The following is a 23,314-nucleotide window of genomic DNA, read 5'->3' as shown; positions in this document are numbered from 1 at the left end:
TGAAATCACACAATATTCCATACAAATACATCAATTTTACAAAAATAGGATTGAAAACAAATCAACCGCCACCCCTGAGAAAGAGAGCATGGGCAGCAGAATAAAACTTAAAGCTACTAAAAATAAGTAAATAGATGAAATAACAAGTGAATAAAGATAAATGGAGAAGAAAAAGAAATGGGGACAGAATCTGCTTCCTCGGTGCTTTAAAAGCTTATTCTAAAATGTTATTGATTAGATCCTGCCAGAATTTGAATAATTTCTGCACAGATCCTCTGAGTGAGAATTTGATTTTTTCCAATTTCAAATAATATATAACATCAGTTACCCACTGACTTAGAGGAGAATAAGGATTCTTCCAGTTTAGCGAGAAGTCTACATGCCAATAGTGTAGTAAAGGCAATCAATTTATTTGTCCTTCTCCACTTTAAGCCCATCTGGGAGTACACCAAACACAGCTGTTAATGGGTTAGGAGGGATTGTGACACCAAGGCTGTCCCAAAGGCATTTAAAAATCTTGGTCCAGAATGATGTTAATTTGGTGCAGGCCCAAAACATGTGACCCAGTGAGGCTGGAACTTGATTGCAGCATTCGCAGGTTGGATCTTGCCCTGGAAACATTTTGGACAATTTTAAACAAGACAGATGTGCTCGATATATAATTGTGAGTTGAATAATTGTATGCTTTGCGCCTATGGAGCTCAAGTGAATTCTCTGCATTGCTACCTTCCACTCCTTTTCTGAGATGTTGAGTGAGAGATCCTTTTCCCCACTGTCTTCTTGGATCTTTGAAAGGGAGGGACTGTAAATTGCTTTTATATATTGCAGAAATGCTGTTTAAGTCCTTGAAACTGAGCAATATTTTTCCAGCATAGAGGGAGATGGGAGGTGAGGAAATTTGGGCAGGTTCTGTTTAACAAAGTTTCGAATTTGAAGGTAGTGAAAGAAATGTGTTGCTAGAAAGTTAAATTTGGAGTGTAATTGTTCATAGGATGCAAAGACATTGTCTATGTACAGATCTCTAAATGATTTAATCCCAAACGTTTTCCAGACATTAAAAACTGCATATGTTTGTGAGGGTTGAAAAAGGTGGTTCTCGTGCAGAGGTGACACCAATAAAAGATTGTCTATCTTAAAATTATCTCTGCATTGGTTCCATATTCTGAATGAGTGAAGCACAATTGGGTTGTTAGTAAATTGACAATAACTTGCATTTATTGGGGCACAAAGCAAGGAATATAAAGAAGTACTGCAGGATTTTATTTCTATTGCAGACCAAGCCTGTATATGTTTATCTATTTGTGTCCATGTCTAGGTTTTTATAGTTTGTATGTTTGCTGCCCAGTAATAAAATTGAAAGTTAGGTAGAGTAATGCCACCTTCTGTCTTTGGCCTTTGTAGGGTCACTCTTTGGATACGTAGATGTTTTGAATTCCAAATAAATATGGTTATGGTTGAATCTAATTTCTTAAAAAACGATTTATTGCTGTATATTGGAATGTGTTGAAATGAGAAGAGAAGCTTAGGGAGGATATTCATCTTAACAATGTTAATTCTTCCAGCTAAAGTGAGATGAAGGGTTGACCATCTATGCAAGTCTTGCTTAATTTTTTCCATACAGAAGGAGAAATTTTGTTGATAAAAAGTTATGTTTACTTGTGATGTTTACCCCTAGATATTTAAACTGATCTGCGATGATAAAAGGGAAGGTGTCCAGTCTAATACTGTATGCTTGAGAATTCACTGGAAAGAGCACACTTTTAGTCAAATTAATTCTGAGACCAGAAATCTTTTGAAATTCTGTTAGTGCTGTTAGGACTGCAGGCACAGTATTTTGTGGGTCTGATACATACAGTACCATATCATCTGCATACAGAGAAATTTTCTGTTCAAGTCCTTCTCCGATAATCCCCTTTATCTCATAAGCATTTCGACAGTGAACTACCAGTGGGTCAATGGCGACTGCAAAAAGTAGTGGTGACAAGGGGCATCCTTGTCTGGTACCACGTTCTAGATTAAAGTAGTCTGAATTAATGTTGTTAATACCAACTGAAGCTTCTGAATTGGTATACAGTAGTTTGATCCATGCACAAATGTTCGGGCCAAACCCAAATTTCTCCAATGTAGTGAAAAGCTAGTTCCATTCAATCATATCAAATGCTTTATTTGCATCCAAGGATAGTAATATCTCTGGGATGTTTGACTTTGCAGGTGAATATATTACATTAAACAGGCGTTGAAGATTGGATGCTAAGTGTCGGCCTTTAATAAATCCAGTTTCATCTTGTGATATTACTGAAGGCAACACTTTCTCCATTCTTCTAGCTAGGACTTGAGAGTATCTTAACATCATTATTCAGAAGTGAAATTGGTCTGAATGATGCACATTTTAATACGTCCTTATTTTGTTTAGGAAAGACAGTGATTGATGCTTGGTGAAAAGTTTGGAGGTAGAATTTTATTGTCTCTAGCTTCTTTGAATGTTGCTAATAAAAGGGGAGCTAGCTGAATGAAGAACATCTTATAAAATTCGGCAGGGTAGCCATCGGGGCCTGCTGCTTTCCCACTCTGAAGTGACTTTTTAGCATCTAGTAATTCTGATAGTGCCAACGGTTTATCCAATTCCACTTCACGAAGAATATCTATTTGCGGTATCTGTAATGCATCTAGAAATGCATTAGATTGTGTCTTGTCTTCTTTAAACTCAGTAGAATATAAGGATTTATAGTAGTCTCTAAATGTGTGCATTATATTTTTATGGTCAATGATTTTGTCTCTGTGTTGGTGATTGCTGGGATTGTATTGCGAACTTCTTGCTTGTGGATTTGTTGAGCTAAGAGCTTATTAGCTTTCTCTCCATGTTCATAGTAATGATGTCTTGATTTAAAAATGAGTTGTTCAGTTTCTGTAGTTGTCAAGAGACTGAGTTCTGAATGCAGAGCCTGCCTTTTCCTATGAAGAGCCTCACTTGGACACATGGCTTGTTCTTGATCTATTCTAGTAATTTCACTGGCTAGCTTTGATATCTTCTTGGTTTCCAATTTATCTCATATCTTTCCGACAGAAATAATCTGTCCTCTTAAGGCGGCCTTCAGGGTTTCCCAGAGTATTCTTGCAGAGACTCCTGAGGATGTATTTGTCTCTAGAAAAAAATGATTTGTTTTGATATAAATTTTGTACAGTTCTCGTTTGCTATTAAAAGTGGCTTAAGATGCCATCTGTGAGATGAGTATGTGTGGCATAATGATTTTAGCTCCGAGATCAGAGGGGCATGGTCGGAAATAACAATAGCGTCGCACTTGCAGGATTTAATCATAGGCAAGAAATTGTTATCTACAAAGAAATAATCAATTCTTGCGTAGCAATGATGCACTGGTGAGTAGAAGGAATATGCTCTTGAGTCTGGGTTTAGAAATCTCCAGAGGTCTGATAAGTTGGGGTCAGTTACAAACTGTAATCGTCTTTGCAGTGTTAGATGTCATCACCCCAGTTGCAGGAGACCTTTCTAGGTCTGGATTTAAAACACAATTTAAGTCCCCAGCCATTATAATTTTATGAGTGTTCACATTGGGAATGGATGCAAATACATTTTGAATGAAGTCCCTATCATCCATATTGGGTGCATAAACATTTACCAAAATCACTTTACAATTAAATAAATTACCCATGACAATCATGCATCTCCCTTCAGGATCTGATACTACAAATGAGACTGTTCTATGGATAAGAATTCCCACACCTCTAGTTTTTTTTGTAAAGCTGGAATAGAACATTTGGCCAGTCCAGTCTTTTTGCAGCCAGAACTGATCCTTGCTTAACAAGTGGGTCTCCTGTAAAAATACTATTTTAGCATTTAGATCTGTTAGGTGAGAGAATACAGTGGAACCTCGGGTCACGAATGTCTCGGACCACGTACAAATTGGGTTACGACCAAAAAGTTTGCCAAACTTTTGCATCTGTTCACAACCACACACTCTGGTGATGAACAAGCCAGTGTCCCTTCCGGGTTCGTACGCGCAGATGATTTCCACACGTGTTCAGTCTCTCCCTGTGCAGCGAGTGAGAGCGTGCGACAGAGAGAGCGAGAGCGTGCGGCAGAGAAAGAACGAGAGACAGAGCGTGAGAGAGAGCGCGCAAACGAGCGTATATATTTACATACAGCTAGTACGGTCCGGAATGGAGTAATTGTATTTACATACAATCCTATGGGGGAAAATTATTTTGGGTCACGACTAAATCAGGTTGCAACCAGAGTTTTGGAATGAATTACAGTTGTGACCCGAGCTTCCACTGGACTTTCTTTTTAATTCGTGATTCAGGCCTTTAACATTCCAGCTCACAAAGTTAACTGCCCCGTCTTAGAGACATTGATTCTGAATTTTTGATGTCATTTTCTAGTCTTAACCGAATGCGAGACAGCTTTGATCTTTATTTCCAATCTTCCCAGGGGTTATTGCCATGTAGTCTATTGTTATGTTGGTAATCTATACTAATAAAAGGCAAAGCCCTCACTGACTCACTCACTCACTCATCACTAATTCTCCAACTTCCCGTGTAGGTAGAAGGCTGAAATTTGGCAGGCTCATTCCTTACAGCTTACTTACAAAAGTTAGGCAGGTTTCATTTCGAAATTCTACGCGTAATGGTCATAACTGGAACCTGTTTTTTGTCCATATACTCTAATGGAGGAGGCGGAGTCACGTATCGCGTCATCACGCCTCCTACGTAATCACGTGAACTGAAAACAAGGAAGAGATTTACAGCACGAGTCAAACGCGGGAACGAAGGTAAATGACGTTAATTGTTGAGTGTCTTAATACTGTGTAAGCATACATATTAACACATGTGCAATTAAACGTGTACATTTACAGGGTGATTTCTCAGGCTTAAAAGCTTGCCTTTTATCAAACGCGGGAACAAAGGTAAACGACGTTAATTGTTGAGTGTGTTTTAATACTGTGTAAGCATACATATTAACACATGTGCAATTAAACGTGTGCATTTACGGGGTAATTTCTCAGGCTTAAAAGCTTGCCTTTTATTAAAAAGATAAATACAAACTGTTTTCAATCTGAAGGGCACAAACCACGTTAGATTTCATGCTCAAGAGTAAGCTCAGCACACAGCTTGGTCATATTACAACCGGAGGGGCGAACTGACAACGTGGTATACAAAGAGATCCTTAACAAATATTTATTGATTCATTTTCCCTCAGTTTAAAAAGGTTTACTTTTCTTCTTAATAAAAATTTTAAAGCAGTACTTCGCCGCTGCAAAGCGCGGGTATTTTGATATATATCAAAATATATTGCGTCATCACGCCTCCCACGTAAGCACGTGAACTGACCCGCTGCCGTTTGCAATGCCATATTCGCGAGATACAAGTTTAATGAGAAGACACGAGGTATAAACAACAGTTTGGATCACTTTGTAACAGAGTTAAAATTGCTGTAGCGAGAAACTTTTAACTGCCGGGTCTTAGCTAACATTAAATAAACCCGTGGACATCGCAACATCACACAAGAGAGTGGCTCACATGAAGTGACTGAACGCAGCAGGAGTGATCACTTCGATGAATCAAACCTGTTCAAAAAACACATTAAACAATTGATAAGGTACGAAAACAATATGAAACCGATTGTGGATTTGCGTACAGCTACTGAAACTTTGTGACGGCACGAGACTTCAGGTCATGTGTCTGCAAAAGAACCTCATTGAGGCAACTATTTTTACTGGCGGTGGCTCAGGGGAGAGAGTTTTTATTCCTCGCATCCCCGTTATACCCTCTGATCTCCCATTTCAATTCAAACGCTTCCAATTTCCACTAAGGCTCTGCTTCGCAATGACAATTAATAAGTCTCAGGGACAGACCCTACAAAAGGTTGGCATTGATTTGAGGCAGGACTGCTTTTCACATGGCCAACTGTACGTTGCATGCTCAAGAGTAAGCTCAGCACACAGCTTGGTCATATTACAACCAGAGGGGTGAACTGACAAGGTGGTATACAGAGATCCTTAACAAATAATTATTGATTCATTTTCCCTCAGTTTAAAAAGGTTTACTTTTCTTCTTAATAAAAATTTTAAAGCAGTACTTCGCCGCTGCGAAGCGCAGGTATTTTGATAAATATATTATATATATATGTAAATATATGTGTGTGTGTATGTATGTGTGTGTAACCCCCTTGCAACACCCTTCCGTTATCGGTATGCAAGGTCCTGAGCTCTTTTATAATGGTGTCGCCACCTCTATGGTGGGAAGGTACACTATCACCCACCTTCACCCTTATAATCAATAATCAAATCAGTTACTCCAATATATAAACAAAACTTCTCTTTACTAAAATGAAAGTGAACAGTTTTTTTTTTAAATTGATAATTTACAATATATACACTATACATAAAATACAAGCAGTAACTTATTTATAACCCGATATATATATTTTGGGCCCGACACTATTGGTGAGCTCACCCGGACATATTTCCACAGTCAATGAATATTACTCAATCTGTTGGGGGCCCCCAAACGTAGCTCGGGTGCGTAGTGGCCAAACAAAACAAACAGAAACTGGCCCCTTCACTTGAGAATTTACTCAAGCCACTTTAAAACAAATAAACAAAAAAAAACACACCGACCTTGTTTTGTATATTCTTCCTTCTCCTTCTTTCTCAACCACTCTCTTTACTCACTGATCACCATTTCTGCACTTGTGTCCTGCCTGCCGTCTTTCTCTTTATCCAACAACTCTTCTTTATGTTTTATCCGCTTGCTACATTTAGTCCTTCTTTCTTTCTCTCTGTCTTGCATCGCCGTTTTGCTTCAACTGCGATTCTCTTTTCTCTTTCAGTCCGTCTTTCTTCGGCGTGCTGCCTCAACTACAACTTCCTCTTTCGTTCTGTCAGTCTTGCTTCGGCGTGCTGCCTCAACAGCGACTCTCTTTCTAGTTCTTTCTCTGTCTTGTTTCGGCGTGTTGCCTAAAACTCTCTTTCTTCTGGTCTCGGCGTTTTGCCTGAAACTTTTTCTTCTGGCCTCGGCGTTTTGCCTGAAGCTCTCTCTTTCTTCTCGCTTCGGCGTTTTGCCTGAAGCTCTCTTTTCTTTTTCTTTCTCTCTCACCACTCCCGTCTTCTCCTCTTCGTACCGCGACTCTTCCTAACTATCTTACAATCTCTTGTTTAACTATCTTACAATGGCGTCTCCCCCCCAACCAATCCGAGGACACCTACATATATACTCAACTTCAATAAACTTTATTTACACAAAACTCGCAGTTATATATATTCCATTTGAAACCTGACCCAGGTTACACCTGTATATGTATGTGTGTATATATATATATATATTATATATATATATATATATATATAGAAAAGACAGCAACACTCATAACAATGACAACACAATTACATTGACAATCATGTTACGTTATTTTTAAAATGTTTCCTTTTCTTTTTCATAACCTTTTTAACACACTACTTCTCCACTGCGAAGCGTGGGTATTTTGCTAGTTATAATTATAAAGGATTAAAATGACAGATTAGAGATAGCTTGCTCTCTTTCTCTCCCCCCCTAGTACGCCCACCCCCTCATTTTGCCTCCCCACGTGAGGCTGAACCCCACTTCACAAAGTCCCAATCTTCTGACATACCTAGAGACAGAGCACGTCCAAAACAAAACAAGACCCCACAGCGGCGTAGGAGGATTAAAATTGAGATATCTATTGCCAATACAGTCTAAGTACTATAAGCATAAAATTTAATATTTCAAGACTGTTGAAGATTATGATAGCAGACCCAGGGAATGGTGTTAAAAAGTGGCTCTGGATAAGCATAGTAAACCCGAATACAATAATAAATCAAGGTAATGATGTTTAACAGTCTCCTTTAGAATAGTAAAAAGAGCAAAAAAAAAAAAAAGGTTACTAATTTAATTTCTTCCACACATACATACATATACGTGTATAACTGTAATTAAAACAAACAGAAAGTGACCGACAAGGAAAAAAGGATGTATAATTACAGTACCAGTATCATTGCAAGCGGATCAGACAGCTGGTGATATCTTCTTTGAGATGCCATGACAGGGTGCGACTCACAATCATATTTCAGTAAAGTGTCGGGATCAGCTTTCTTAACTCTTTATCTGCTTCCTCCGTAATGGTAAAGATGTAATGTTTGCCTTGAATATCCACTTTCAGTTTAGCAGGATAGAAGAGGCTGTATCTGATATCGGCTTTCTGTAAGCGCTGTTTAATATTATAAAAAGAGGCGCGTTTACCAGCTGTTGAGGGTGAGAAATCAGGGAAAATACGAATGAGGTTATTTTCAAATATAATCTCTTGTTTCTGTCTGAGAAGTGACATTATATTTAAATTTAGATTGTAATTTCTCAAAGCGCACAACAAAAGTCCTAGGTTTAGAGGTGTCCATCCATCCATCCATTTTCCAACCCGCTGAATCCGAACACAGGGTCACGGGGGTCTGCTGGAGCCAATCCCAGCCAACACAGGGCACAAGGCAGGAACCAATCCAGGGCAGGGTGCCAACCCACCGCAGGTTTAGAGGTGTTCAATCCCCATATACGGTAAGCTGCTGCTATCTCGGTGTCTGATTTAAAGTCCTCTCCAATTATTTTGGAGAATAGTCCGGCTACGAATTTCACGATTCTCAGGTAGACCTTAGATTCTAATATTAATTCCTTCTAAATCCATCCTCCAGAGCAGCAAATCTGTCTCAGAGTTTTTTGCATTCGGAATTCGCAGCTGTTGCTTTTCCATCAGCGGAGGATGCAAAATATACGGCTGTTTCAATCTGAGTCATGAACGTCTGCTTAATGTCTTCTAGTTGATTGGTAAGTGCTCTCAGTTTAGACTGAATTTTCCTGAATGTGCTCTTCAATTTTTTCCAGCATACCTTTAAAGGCCATATCAAAGTAATTATATGCGCGTTTCTCGAAGTCTATATTATCCTGCTGCAGTTTCTTGCTTATCTTGAGCATACCATTTCTTTCTTTATCTCTTGCTTGAGCTCAGCGATCATTACCTTCAGTTCGGACATATCATTTCTGCTTTCGTGCACCGTAGATGAAGCGGCAAGACCTATTACAGCCGATGCTCCCGGCTCGTGAGGAGTAGATGAAAGCGTGGACTGCAAGGCCTTTTCCAGTTTCAAGTGATCTTCTGGAACCATGCTATCGGGACCTGCATCACTTGCACATTCGCTCCCATTTTCACTCTTCAACTGGAGATGATGCAGCAGACTGTGGTCCTGAGAAGTCTGGGCTTTCGCCTGTCTGTTCCAGGTCAGTCTGTGAAAGGCCGTACCTTGAACTTGGACTTTTCCTGTCTAGGCTTGGATGTAGCTTTAGGTTTCTTTTCCATTTCTTTGAGCCCCTTTCTTACCAGTCATGTTTATATATGCTTGCATATACTGTAGTAGAACCTCCTCAGGATGGGTAAATACAGGATACCTCGGGATGATAAGAAATAATAGAAAAAATAACACTGCTGCTAACGGAGCACCGCTTCAGACCTCCATCTCCTGCAACAGACGAGACCAAACTAGAAGAAAATTAATTTGATAAAAGATCCTTATTTACAGTGCCTGGAATTTTTTTCTTCTTATGTTATTCTGTGGATGTCTTCTGTAGCCTTCTAGTCTTTAGGAAACCGGGCTTAATGTTTCCTTATGAACAATCTCTGTACACTTAGCAGATAAGTGTTGAGCAATCTAAGAAGCCTATACAAAAGAATTTTTTTTAATGGGAAAGATACATCCAGCAACTCTGAACTATACCAGAATACACGCAACAATCAGAGTGACATTGACAGACTGTGGTTGGGTCAGATTGACTCACTTGAGCCAATAACTCGAGAACAGATGTTGTTTGGATGATAGCACATAAACATCTGGACTTTCAGCTTGCTTGCTTGCTTACTTACTTTCTTTCTCTGAGCTGTAACCAGTGGAGTGCAGACTTCCTGCATGTGCAACTAAACAATGACATCTGCTGGGTGATCACAAAATTTCATCTCATCAACTAGGAAGCTTGTACTATGTAAACCATAAGCTGAACAGCTTCACATCTTATTCAATATATAGCTAATAAGCAAGTATGAGCAGATCATGTATGAAACGATGTTAATGCCAATGAGATTTAAACATGTCCTACTCCTGTCTTAAAAGCTATATTAATACAGTAGTAAATATTTGTGAAGTTCAGGCATGCTCACTGCTTTTTTAATAATTTCATTTTTTTCTCCCAACATACTTAATCAGATTAAAAGCTTTAATTGAATTATCCTTTTCATATGTACCATTAAATTTACAGAAATTGCTAGACTCCCAAATATATACAAATCTATGACTACAGTAAATTTGACATTGACTAAAAATGCAAACCTCTCTCTTTCAAAAGTATTTATTATAAACCCAGTAATGTCTGTGGGCAACAAACATGGTTTATTAGGATATACCACTTACAAAGGCAGTTAAATAATTTATGCCTATTTGGGCTATTTATAAGTTTTCGCCTATTCATTTAACAGTCTGGTTTCAACAAAGGTAAATCTAACTGACTTACTCAAACATATGATTATGTACTTAGCAAGCTTTAATGCAAGCAAAAATAAATATCATGCTATGTGGTTCCAGTAGATTTCCATAGTTTGACTTTTTATGACTTTCAGAAAGCTGCCACACTTTTTCAAACAGTTGTAAAAATTATCAACCTAACATAATACTGATATTACTGTATTTCAATTATGCTATAAATATATAAAATCCATTATACTGTAGTACTGTAACATAATTTAGTGTGCAAGTCTGGTCAACTGCAGTGATGGTATTGCCGCCAGAAAACACTAGCTGGCTGGGTTATGGAAGGTCTACTTTAGCTCAGCTGTTTAGGTCTCTTGTGTGTACAGTTCATAGCAGAACTACAAGTGAATCAGCCTAGATGGAATGGGGAGTGGGAGAAAAGTGACAGTGAATTATACTGGTGAATGAATCTTGGCCACAATGTTGTCAAAAACATGGATATCCTTTGCAAAAGGACTGCAAATCTAGGTGATGGAGAGTGTAATGGTGCTTAACTTCTAAACTTATTATAAAACTGCAATAGTTTAAAATCTGCAAGCATATCCTAGTACAGGAATTCTTCAGAAATTAAATTGATACTGTCCCAACTAGGTACAAAAGTTCCTCTTTAGCTCAGTTTGTGTGCCACATCTGCAGCCAAACAATGAGCTAAACGTGATTACAGAATAAACTTAATGGAAGTTGGATTAGACAAAATTTCATTTTTGTGCTAAATATACAAAAAATTAATAATACTACAAATAAACAATGCCTTTAATGCCTGCTAAATAGAAACACTATGCTCCACACTCATCACAGCAAACATTACTGATAGGATGGCATGTGCAAGACTTGGAAAAGCTAGTTCATGTATTGGTATCAAGCAGAATTAAATTAATGCTTTTTTACTTACCATAAATGTTTATATTTGGAAAACAGTATGACGGAGTCAAAATATGAACTTCACATATTCAACAGATGTATTTCTTTTAGTCATCTTGAAAAGGATATGATCAGTTTCAGAGTGATATCCATCTGTCATAATGTAAACTTTTATACTGTACATGGCAACTCAAAAATGATTCCCTCAGTCCAAATGAAAATGCTAAAAATATACAGATTTTGAACAGAACTATTCCAGTAGATTTTGCTTCATATAGACAAGCTACATACAATGTAGCTATGCAGAAGTTCACATAAGTCTCAAAGAACTATCAATTGCCTCATGCAAGCCTGCTTTGACTGTACTGATTGGAGTGTTTTCGAGTCTGCAGCGACAGACCTGGATGAGCTTACTGACACTGTGACATCCTACATCCGTTTTTGTGAGGATATGTGTGTGCCCATGAAAACTTTTCGCACATACAACAAAAACAAACCCTGGTTTACTACAAAACTCAGGCAGCTTCGTAAGGCTAAGGAGAAGGCCTACAGAAGTGGGGACAGAATCCTGTATAATCAGGCCAGAAACACATTGACAAAGGAGATCAGAGTAGCAAAGAGGTGCTACACTGAAAACCTGGAAAATAGGTTTACAGCCAACAACCCTGTATCAGTGTGGAGAGGTTTGAAAGACATCAACTACAGGAAACCATCCCCCCATACTGAAGAGAACCATCAACTGGCCAACGAGCTGAATTTGTTCTACTGCAGGTTTGATAATCCCTCTTTCACACCTCTCACCCACGCCAATCAAAATACAGTCCCAGCACTCACTACCAAGCCCCGGTCCCTCCCCACTGACAACATACCTGCACTCAGGATCTGTGAAGGGGACGTGAGTCAGCTCTTCAGGAAACAGAAGATCAGGAAGGCACCAGGTCCAGATGGTGTGTCACCCTCCTGTCTTAAAGTCTGTGCTGATCGGCTGGCCCCCATATTTACACAGATCTTCAACAGATCCCTGGAGCTATGTGAAGTTCCCTCCTGCCTTAAGCATTCCACAATTATCCCGGTTCCAAAGAAAACCTCCATTGCAGGGTTAAATGACTACAGGCCAGTCGCCCTGACGTCTGTGGTCATGAAATCCTTTGAAAGACTGGTGTTGACCTACCTGAAGGACATTACAGACCCCCTGCTTGACCCCCTACAGTTTGCTTACCGAGCAAACAGGTCAGTGGATGATGCAATCAACATGGGACTGCACTACATCCTGCAACATCTCGACTCTCCAGGGACATATGCTAGGATCCTGTTTGTGGACTTCAGCTCGGCGTTCAACACTATCATTCCAGAAGTCCTCCACACCAAACTCACTTGGCTCACTGTACCAGCTCCCATCTCCCAGTGGATCAAAAACTTCCTGACAGATAGGAAGCAGCAAGTGAGACTGGGAAAAATCACATTCAGCACACGAACAGTCAGCACTGGCGCCCCCCAGGGATGTGTCCTCTCTCCTCTGCTCTTCTCCCTCTACACAAATGACTGCACCTCAAGAGACCCGTCTGTTAAAATCCTGAGGTTCGCAGATGATATGACAGTCATTGGACTCATCAAGGACAGTGACGAGTCTGTATACAGACGAGAGGTCGAATAGCTGGCCCTCTGGTGTGGTCAAAACAACCTGGAGCTGAACAAGCTTAAAACTGTGGAGATGACAGTGGACTTCAGGAGGAGCCCCCCAGTGCTGCCCCCTCTCACACTACTCAACAGCATTGTGTCTGCTGTGGAAAACTTTAGGTTTCTGGGATCCACAATTTCCCAGGACCTAAAGTGGGAACTAAACATAAACACAATTGTTAAAAAGGCCCAGCAGAGGTTGTACTTCCTGCGCCAGCTCAGGAAGTTCAACCTGCCTCAGGAGCTGCTCATCCAATTTTACTCTGCAGTAATCCAGTCTGTTCTATGTTCATCTATCACAGTTTGGTTTGGCTCAGCCACAAAACAGGACAGGAACAGACTTCAACGGACAGTCAGGATTGCAGAAAAAATCATTGGTGTTGATCTGCCCTCCATTCAAGACTTATACAGATCTCGAGTCAGGAAACGGGCAGAAAACATCATTGCAGACCCATCACACCCTGGTTACAACCTTTTTCAACTTCTTCCCTCTGGTAGGCGCTACAGAGCACTGTACGCCAAAACTACCAGACATGTGAACAGTTTCTTTCCTCAGGCCATCACTTTCATGAACACTTAAGTCAATCTCACAGCATCAGGGACAATACTAGGTAAAACCGGAGTCCAATTCCTTGTATGTGTACATATACTTGGCCAATAAAGCTGATTCTGATTCTGATTCTGAAGCTACACCTGGGAATAAAACAAATAAAATGCTCCACCAACAGTTAAGCAATATTAGGCCAATCATGGAATCTGATGTGTATACTTACTGAAACCCAGTAGATAGTTATTTTAACTGAATGAGTGGGTGGTACTAAATGGAAGTACTTATGCTAGTATTTGTAGAGCAGAAACTGAAAAACCATCATCCTTCACACAAAATCAAGTTACATTTTGTTATGTATGACTTTTTTCTTCACTACTAAAAAGTACAAATTTTACGCTTAACCTATAGTATTACAGTACTTTTTTTGCTCAATTTGAAAAGCAAAATAATTAGAACTGGCAGATCCCTTGCACATATGCAAGAAAGGCTAAAGACCTAGCCGAGACTCCCACCTGATTCATGTCCAGCGTTGTCTCGATCATCTCTTGATATTTGTTGAAATCATTGATGAGGTCGTTCAGAGAGGAGATGAAAGCGGCATGCAGAAGCATCTGATGTTTTCCTAGTATGAAATTGAGTAAGATTATGGCAAATTAGTGCCATGTGGGGAAATACTATGAAATTCTGCTAGAAGACAAAATGAATAACTTGGAAACAGGAATTTTGGACAACTTTTATTATTTTTTTTTTTTAAATGATCAGCAAGATAAGACAGGAGGTCATTGGGTGTCCAAGCCCTATCTAAGCACATTTAAATAGTTCAAAAATCTCATTCAAATGTAATCAAAAGCAGATTATCTGAAGTAGAAATAATGCACACCAGTTAATAGCTATTAATGGCTATATATGAAACAGAAGAGTCATTATTATTGTGCCAGAAGTTCATCAAGCACAGATCATGAATGCATATTAAATGAGAAAAGATGCTGCTCATTATGCAATTATTGATTGCTGCATACACGACTGCATTGTATCACTCAGAATCAATCTGTAAACAGTTGGGACTAGAGGTTATGACACTGGGCTTGATATGACAAGTCTACAATTTAATCTTTGCTAGTGACCAACTGTACAAAACGGAGAAAACATCATGTCTGTTCCTCAGTACAAATACACAGCTGTGCAATAACTCTGTACTTGAAAAATACCTTATGATGATCACTACAGAAAGCCATTGTATAATATTGTTTTGTTGGATTGTACCAATACAATTGAATCAAAAATCTAATGTACCATAAAAGTGGGGTTGTCAAAAGTAACAAAATATCAGGTCAGGTCGGGGAGCTTGCACTGGTACAGCACATTACCGCACTCACGACACGATAAAACAGCTCGGTACCCTGGTTGGCAACCCCCCAAGCAGACACACAGTCTAGTCCCACCCTCTGGAAGTGACCATCTATCTGCCGCAGCCAAGTGTTATGTGGGCATCCCCTTGGCCTAGTCCAGCCTTTCAGGTCCTGAACAACGAGGATCCTGCAAGACAGATCACCCTAAGGGAATCGTGCTACATGTTCGTAATGCCAGAACTGATGCTCCCTTACAATGCAGTTAATGTGCCTCATTTGGGACTCCATGAGCAACCACACATTCGACAGCCTACATTGCGAAAGGTCTTCCAGTTTGCTCTGGCTTTTGGCAATTGTACCTCATAGGCTAACAATGGGCATAGCTAAAGATCCAGCCCCAATTCCACTGACTCACAGATGTTAACAGAAACTTCAGTAGTGTTGGAGCTTCCACCAGTATGCCTAATTTACAAAAAATGCAGACAGAGTGGCACCTGGAAATACTTTAACTTCTCCCAAATGGGGATGGAAAACACAACAACAACTAAGGGGGCGAACACAACCAATTTAGCCAAACACTTGAAGGACTGACACAAAAGTCAACGCAAAGATTTCAAAAAGTTGGTATCTTATTAATAAATTACAGAAACATTAATCAGTATAAGCTTCAAGTAGGGGTGGGATGTTTGTTGTTTGTTTACATGTTAAAATGCTTTTTGCATTCAGCTAAATGTTTCACTCATTAAGACAGGGGTCTGGAATTTTTACCTGCGTGTCAGTTTTATTCATTGTGTTCATTCAGGGCAGCACTCTCCATTACTAGGGTACTGTAACTACCTTGATTTTTAAACTCCTGCCACAAAGTGTGCTGCCATACCACATTACTTTCCTTTATTTTATCATGAGCAAGTGAAAAATGTTTCACATTTTTTATATTATGTAAGGAGCTATTACTTTCAGTGCTCAATTGCAAAACAATGGCATTACTCCTCCGCATACTTTAAACTTGTTTACTTTTTATTGTTTACAGAACTTCACTCTTACCTTTAACAAAAGACTGAACTACTTGAAGTATTTGCATTTAACAACTTTTTTACGCATAGAGATTTTAATGCATGCAGAATTGCAATTTATTTAAATACATTTTTTACTGAGTTACATATTATATTAGGTATTGAAAATGGAATTTCATTAATTTTCTTTGCATTCTATCAAAGCTTGAAATTTCACATTGTGACAACCAGGCATAAAACTATGAGCAACAGACAATTACAGCACTTAATTTACTGCGTGTCTGTCTCAGCTCTATCAGATGTACATGTTTATGTTTCTGGTAATCTCTTACACAGGAACGTTACAGGTATTAAAAAAAAAAAAAATCTACCAAAGATCACAGGATTAAAGAGGAAAAAGTTACAGAACTTCTTACAAAATTCATTAACACATACCACCTTATTAAATGGCTAGGATTATAATGATTGAGTCTATATTGCATTACATCCGCTTCACAGACAATTCTGTTGTAATTCCTTTACTGTTGCCAGAAAGAAAGATATTTTAACTTGAACTGCTGAGCAAAGAAATACTGAAGTTGATATTTTCGATGAATAACTCCAATGAAAAAATGCACATAAAACACTGATATTTGCTGCCAGCAACCGTCAAATAGGTGTTTTAAGTAAAACTGGCAATAAATCAAATCAGATACAATTCTAGAAGCTTATCCACCATGAGTCTGCGGTACAGAAAAGGCTGAAATACCCAATTGTGTATTCATTCCATCATTTATTCCTATAACTCTCATACAGACAACATATGTATACTTAGGTTTTAGATATGCAAAAATGGGAAAACATCTACTTTTGCAGTTACATAGAAAAGATTATTGAACGGTGCTACATGGACTACTTACAAAGTCAAAATCTTTTAGGGGAGTCTTAATTTTTTTGTATTAAAAGAAAAGTAGCGGAGTGGTGGCTCTGAGGCTAGAGATCTGCACTGGCAATCGGAAGGTTGCCAGTTCGAATCCCGTAAATGCCAAAAGGGACTCTGCTTTGTTGGGCCCTTGAGCAAGACCCTTAACCTGCAATTGCTGAGCGCTTTGAGTAGTGAGAAAAGCGGTATATAAATGCAAAGAATTATTATTATTATTAAAAGACATTTTCTGATTCTAAAAATATGCACCCTACAGTATTGTAGAAGAAAAATGGCTAATGGTATCATATTAGTCTGGTGTTGAATACACTGAAATTAAGTAAGAAATATAATTGCAAATTGTCCAAATGCAAGGACTGCTTCCTTAAGATTGTTTTCTGGTTATAAATACACTAGACAGAGTCTTTACATAATCCAAAATTACAGATAGTAGGCATGTGTTAAATATATCTTTTAAAAATTTCACATCTAAGATGTGAATAGATATTACACCATATTTATGAGATAAACTGCATTATTCTTTATATTTATTTAAAGAGCTTCTGAAAACAGCCCAATTTCCATCTGGGGATAAATAAAGTTCTATCTATTTCTTGTTTTCCATTAGTAAACCACATTTGAATTAATATTCTTTGATTCTTTACTTATTCGTGTGTCTTTCTGGGATGCCTGGACAGCCTTTGTAATCAAAATGGCAGATATAGATTTTATTCTGTTTTGGCAACCAATTGGTACATTTATGACTAAACACAATTAATAATTTTGATTTTTTTACTTGCTAAATTGAGGACTCATAAATAACAGTGTAACTCAGATGATGCAAGCCTATAGACATCACACAGGCATTCTTGGGTGGCAAACTTCAATAATTTAAGCAAAGACAGAATTGTACATTGGAAGCATTACTTCTAAAATGTATCTAGCACTGGTTCAAGCACAACCTTTGAGGAGACAGGGTATTCACTGTATTCAGGAATTTGGGTCTCAAAGTTCTCATTCAGTTCTTCTGTTGAGTTTAATGTCTGCAGGTCTTACTGAGATCAGCCTGGATGACATGATACTCAATTTTTCAACCAGCGGGTACTTTTCCAGTAACTTTTAAAGGTTACCAGAAACACATTCTGTATGGTCTTGGAAAACTCTGCTCACACACAGGACTTCACTTTGGCAACCACTGCAGCTGCTGCCTTTTTGACCTCAAGTATATGAAGCCTTAGATGAAACTTGACATCTTTCCATACCAACTGTGTCCAACAACAGGTCCTACAGCTGGCACCAAGAACCTTTTATGGCCACAGTTCCTTGACATTGTCTCTACTAAAAAGCTCTTGGAGGAGTTATAGTTGATTTCTGTCTAGTGGCTTCCACTAGTTGTTTCCAGCATACTCCCACTACTTTTCTGGATTTTTCACATCTGTCCAGCAGATAAGCCATTTCATCATCAAGTGAAAAGTGCTGATCAGTTGACCTTTATTTATGTGACTTTTTAGAACATATGTCCTTAGATGAGACAACACAACATTAACCAATCTTTGTTAACTGGTACTGTAGCACCAGGTACACTTAAGAGAAGCCTTGTGCTTGAAAATGGTGCCTGAAATGACTAACAAGAGTACTTCTCAGCGTAGTGTTTAATGAACTACTTTAGTAAAGTAAAACAGTGGATGAGTAATGTTTATGTTCAAATAACCAAAAAAAGTTATTTTAGATAATGGTATTTATGTGAATAGAATGCCAATACTGAAAACTCAATACAAAAGGCTTACATTTTAGCTTATCTGAATCTACTCATAATTTAGATATCATCTTTGACAGTGATTGTACCTTGTCAAATTTCCAAACTTTCCATAACCTATATTTTACTGCTTAAATATATTAGGAAAATTAAGGTGATTTCTTAACTTGCAGGATCTTAAAAACAAAAATCATTAATTACATTATATTACATTGTCATACTGTTTAAAGAAATCACTTACTACTCTACATTTAAAACAAAATATGAAAGCAAGAATCAAAACTACAGCAAGTACAGTAAGTGCAAGCACTGTATATACTAACTTAGCCACTTTGTTTGCTTCCAATTAACTTACAAGAAATTTTAAACTCCTCCTTTTAATGTATAAAGTTGTTAAAGGTTTAGCCTCACCAAATTGGGTGCCTACCTTAAAGAAAGATTTTTTCCCCCCCCTAAGGTAATCATCAATATTTCAGAAATCTACTGCTGACAGGGGGAATTGATGCGTCTTGGGCATGACATGTTTCTTGACATGTCAGACAACAGGGATTTTGATATGCCAATGGCAGGAAACTGGGAGAGGTAAATTCTCATTTCACACACCTTCTTTGCCCCATTTTATGCCCACTATCTTATTCTGAAATTTTACTGGCTGATCTTTTCTTGGTGTTTGGAAAAATGTTATTGGTGATAAAAGTCATAATGTGAAAGAATTTCACCTCAGAACACAAGCTTATTAGATTTTAACTGAGTGCTAACACTCTCTTAATCGGACGCAACATTTTAAACTTACTTGAGCCAAAATCCCTTTCAGCTAAAACATTAATTAGTTTAAAAATTTTGATGATCAACACTATCAATGACATCTTTTGGTTTTGTGCAGAATAGAAATTTTTTTTATAAGCAAATGGGGACCAATCAGTCTTTCAATATTATTTGGTTAGCTATTAGCTATCCTCCCCTATTATCTCATGTAAATATTTTTTTAAAACTTGAGTTAGCAGTTTGTTCAAGCAGTGGTCCAATCTTAAATGCATTCTCCTTAATTTCCATTGATGTCTGGGAGTACACGATTTGCTTTTATCATTGCCTTTAAGATAATTATGAACTTCTCTGCTCAAGACTGAAAAGGTTTAATTCCCTATAACCTTGAATATTAGGTTATAGTTGGTTGTTCTGGCTCTCAGGACAGCTTATGATGTTGCTATGTCTTTTTGAAGCATGATAACCAGAGCTGTACAGAGTAGTCAAGATGCGGCCTTGAAAGTGCATTACAGTAATCCCTCCTCCATCGCGGGGGTTGCGTTCCAGAGCCACCCGCGAAATAAGAAAATCCGCGAAGTAGAAACCATATGTTTATATGGTTATTTTTATATTGTCATGCTTGGGTCAGAGATTTGCGCAGAAACACAGGAGGTTATAGAGAGACAGGAGCTTTATTCAAACACTGCAAACAAACATTTGTCTCTTTTTCAAAAGTTTAAACTGTGCTCCATGACAAGACAGAGATTAAAAGAATGCAAACATATCTTCCTCTTCAAACGAGCAAACAAATCAATAGGGCTGATTGGCTTAAGTATGCGAAGCACCACGGTTGAAGGCGGCAGCTCACACCCCCTCCGTCAGGAGCAGAGAGAGAGAGAGAAGAGAGGGAGAGAGATAGAGAGAGACAGATAAAAAAAATCAATACGTGCCCTTCGTGCTTTTAAGTATGCGAAGCACCGTGCAGCATATTGTTTCAGGAAGCAGCTGCACAAAAGATAGCAACAAGATAATCTTTCAGCATTTTTAGACGAGCGTCTGTATCGTCTAGGTGTGTGAACAGCCCCCCTGCTCAATCCCCCTAAGTCAGGATAAGAGAAAGTCAGCGTAAGAGACAGAGAAAAGTAAGCCGGGTAGCTTCTCAGCCATCTGCCAATAGCGTCCCTTGTATGAAATCAACTGGGCAAACCAACTGAGGAAGCATGTACCAGAAATTAAAAGACCCATTGTCCGCAGAAACCCGCAAAGCAGCAAAAAATCCGCGATATATATTTAAATATGCTTACATATAAAATCCGCGATGGAGTGAAGCCGCGAAAGGCGAAGCGCGATATAGCGAGGGATTACTGTACATTGTCTGAGTTAAAGTCCCTTAATTTATTAGATTAGATTACATTAGATAAACTGTATCAATCCTAATGAGAAATTCACACATATATTCATATATAAAATCTACTGTTTCACAATATAACCTAACATTTACCTTTTTAATTGCTTCTGCACATTAATTTGATGATGAGAATATTGCATGAATGAAGATGGTGCTTCTTGTAAGACAGTATTTCACAAGATATTTTATATTAATTAACTTTCTTTTTGCCTATATGCAGCACTTTGTTTCTACAAGAAAATGCATTTTGCAAGTGTTCCCTTTAAACAATCTTCAACATAGGACAAAGCATTAGCTGCTTGAAAATTTGCATATAAGACGGGAACATGATTTCAACTGGAAATAAAAAAAATTGTACAAATTTTGCACCTTGTTACAGGAGCTACCTTCTATTTAAAAGAATTACATTGGGAATAAAAAAAGATATATGATGGCACTGACATTTCTTATGCTCACACTCAAGATGATCTCTGATTAGTTATCCTGATTGATGGAATGAGTGCCATTCAAATCACTAAGCATAGACGATTCAGACATATTAATTATAATACAAAAAAAAAAAAATACAAGATGTATATCTTGGGCTGCTTTAGCTTGTTAATCACTTAATGGACGGTCATTTATTCTTGTTGTAGATGATGCTAACCCTTAAAATTACAACGTGTAATACGAATTTTCTTAGAAGTAAGAAAGTGATGTGGGAGGACACATTGCATAAAAACATTCTAAAGTATGAGTCTTATTCATACATGCAGTTTTTTACTTTCTGCTGTCATGATTCTATCCATACTAGCTCAGCAAAGGAAGAAGGGAAAGACGACATAGTGCCATGTCATAGAGAAGACGGTAGCAAACATAAAACACAGAATTTCCATTAAATAGGGTATCAAATTGGAAAATGCTTCAAGAAAAAAAATTAACCTCACTGTCCATGAAAAAAACCTGTATCAACAAAACGGCAGAAAGGCATGCTTGGTGTATATGACTGCAAATAAAGCAAGGAGACATGAGAGATAAAAGTTTCAGAAAACAGTAATATATACATTAAGTCTAGGAGATTTAAGACTTATATTGCTAAAACATTATTTATAATACAAACAAAAACACAATTCAAGCAAATAAGGCAACTACATTCCAGCTACTTCTGTTCAAAATATTTTTCTGTAAAACAAAATCGCAATGTCATAGGAGGTAAAAGGGAAAACAAACTTGTAAACCTTTTAATGAGCCTGGCTATGACTTTTATTTGCCACATTTTATTTGAAAATGTAACTTTTGCAGTTATATCCAATTCAAAACCATAATTCACATTCAGCAAAAAGTAGGCTGCTGAGCAATTAGGACTAAAATAAGTGGGTCAAATATGATTCAATTATGTTTACCATTGACATATACAGATGCTGTGTCAAAATAATCAAAAAATATTAGTGATGCCTAAAGCATGTACATTTGTTGAAGAATTAGCATAGAAATACTCCCATTATTATAAAAAGGAAAAGCAAAAAGTTAAAAAGATACTTGAAAAATACAGTACATCCCCGTCACAATATTGCATGGTTAACCACATTTTAAAAAACAGGGTTCATACGGACTGACTCTAAGCAAGCACAAATATCATACCCACTGTTTTATGAAGCACCCAGTTAGTCTCTTCATTTTTAAAGATTTATACATGGTGAAAGTATCAAAATATTTAAAAATTTATTGAAGAAAAACAGGTACTCATATTTTAAAGGCTTTTTCTTCTCAGTAGGATGTATGCCCCAATACAATCCCCACCACTTGAATTTTTTTAAATTTTATTAATTTTATTGTAATCATTCATACAAATGGATCAATTTTTACAAAAAATAGGACTGAAAAACAAGTCAACCCCCACCCCTGAGAGAGGGAGCATGGCCAGCGGGATAAAACTTAAGGCTTGTAAACATACCTAAATTGATGAGTTTAATACGCCAGTAGAGATCAATGGAGAAGAAAAAGAAATGCGGAGATAATTGCTTCCTCGGTGCTTTAAGAGCTTATTCTAAAATTTTATTGATTATATCCTGCCAGGTTTTAAAAAAATTCTGTACAGATCCTCTAACTAAATATTTGATTTTTTCCAATTTCAAATAGTATAAAACATCGGTTTCCCACTGACTTAAAAGAGGAGAGTTAGGATTCTTCCAGTTTAGCAAAATAAGTCTGCATGCTAAAAGTGTAGTGAATGCAATCAGTTTGTTTGTCCTTCTCCGCTTTAAACCCATCTGGAAGAACACCAAACACAGCTGTTAATGGGTTAGGAGGGATTGTGACACCAAGGCTGTCTGAGAGGCACTTAAAAATTTTGGTCCAAAATGATGTTAATTTGGTGCAGGCCCAAAACATGTGACCCAGTGAGGCTGGGACTTGATTGCAGCGTTCACAGGTTGGATCTTGCCCTGGAAACATTTTGGACAGTTTTACGCGAGACAGATG

The 23,314-nt window shown here is 37.9% G+C and overlaps 1 protein-coding gene across 1 annotated transcript in view; it reads right to left on the bottom strand.

The window, feature by feature from the left end:
- msh2 (mutS homolog 2 (E. coli)) overlaps positions 1-23,314 on the bottom strand; it is an 86,774-nt gene that overhangs the window by 24,646 nt on the left and 38,814 nt on the right. The window contains exon 8 of the mRNA XM_028820936.2: positions 14,196-14,305. Coding sequence (XP_028676769.1) covers positions 14,196-14,305 — 110 coding nt within the window. The remainder of the gene's footprint in view (positions 1-14,195; positions 14,306-23,314) is intronic.

Source organism: Erpetoichthys calabaricus, chromosome 15 (assembly GCF_900747795.2).
Source record: "Erpetoichthys calabaricus chromosome 15, fErpCal1.3, whole genome shotgun sequence".
Taxonomy (NCBI): Eukaryota; Metazoa; Chordata; class Cladistia; order Polypteriformes; family Polypteridae; genus Erpetoichthys; species Erpetoichthys calabaricus.
Note: the sequence above shows the minus strand (reverse complement) of the source record. Positions and strands in the feature narration are given on the sequence as shown.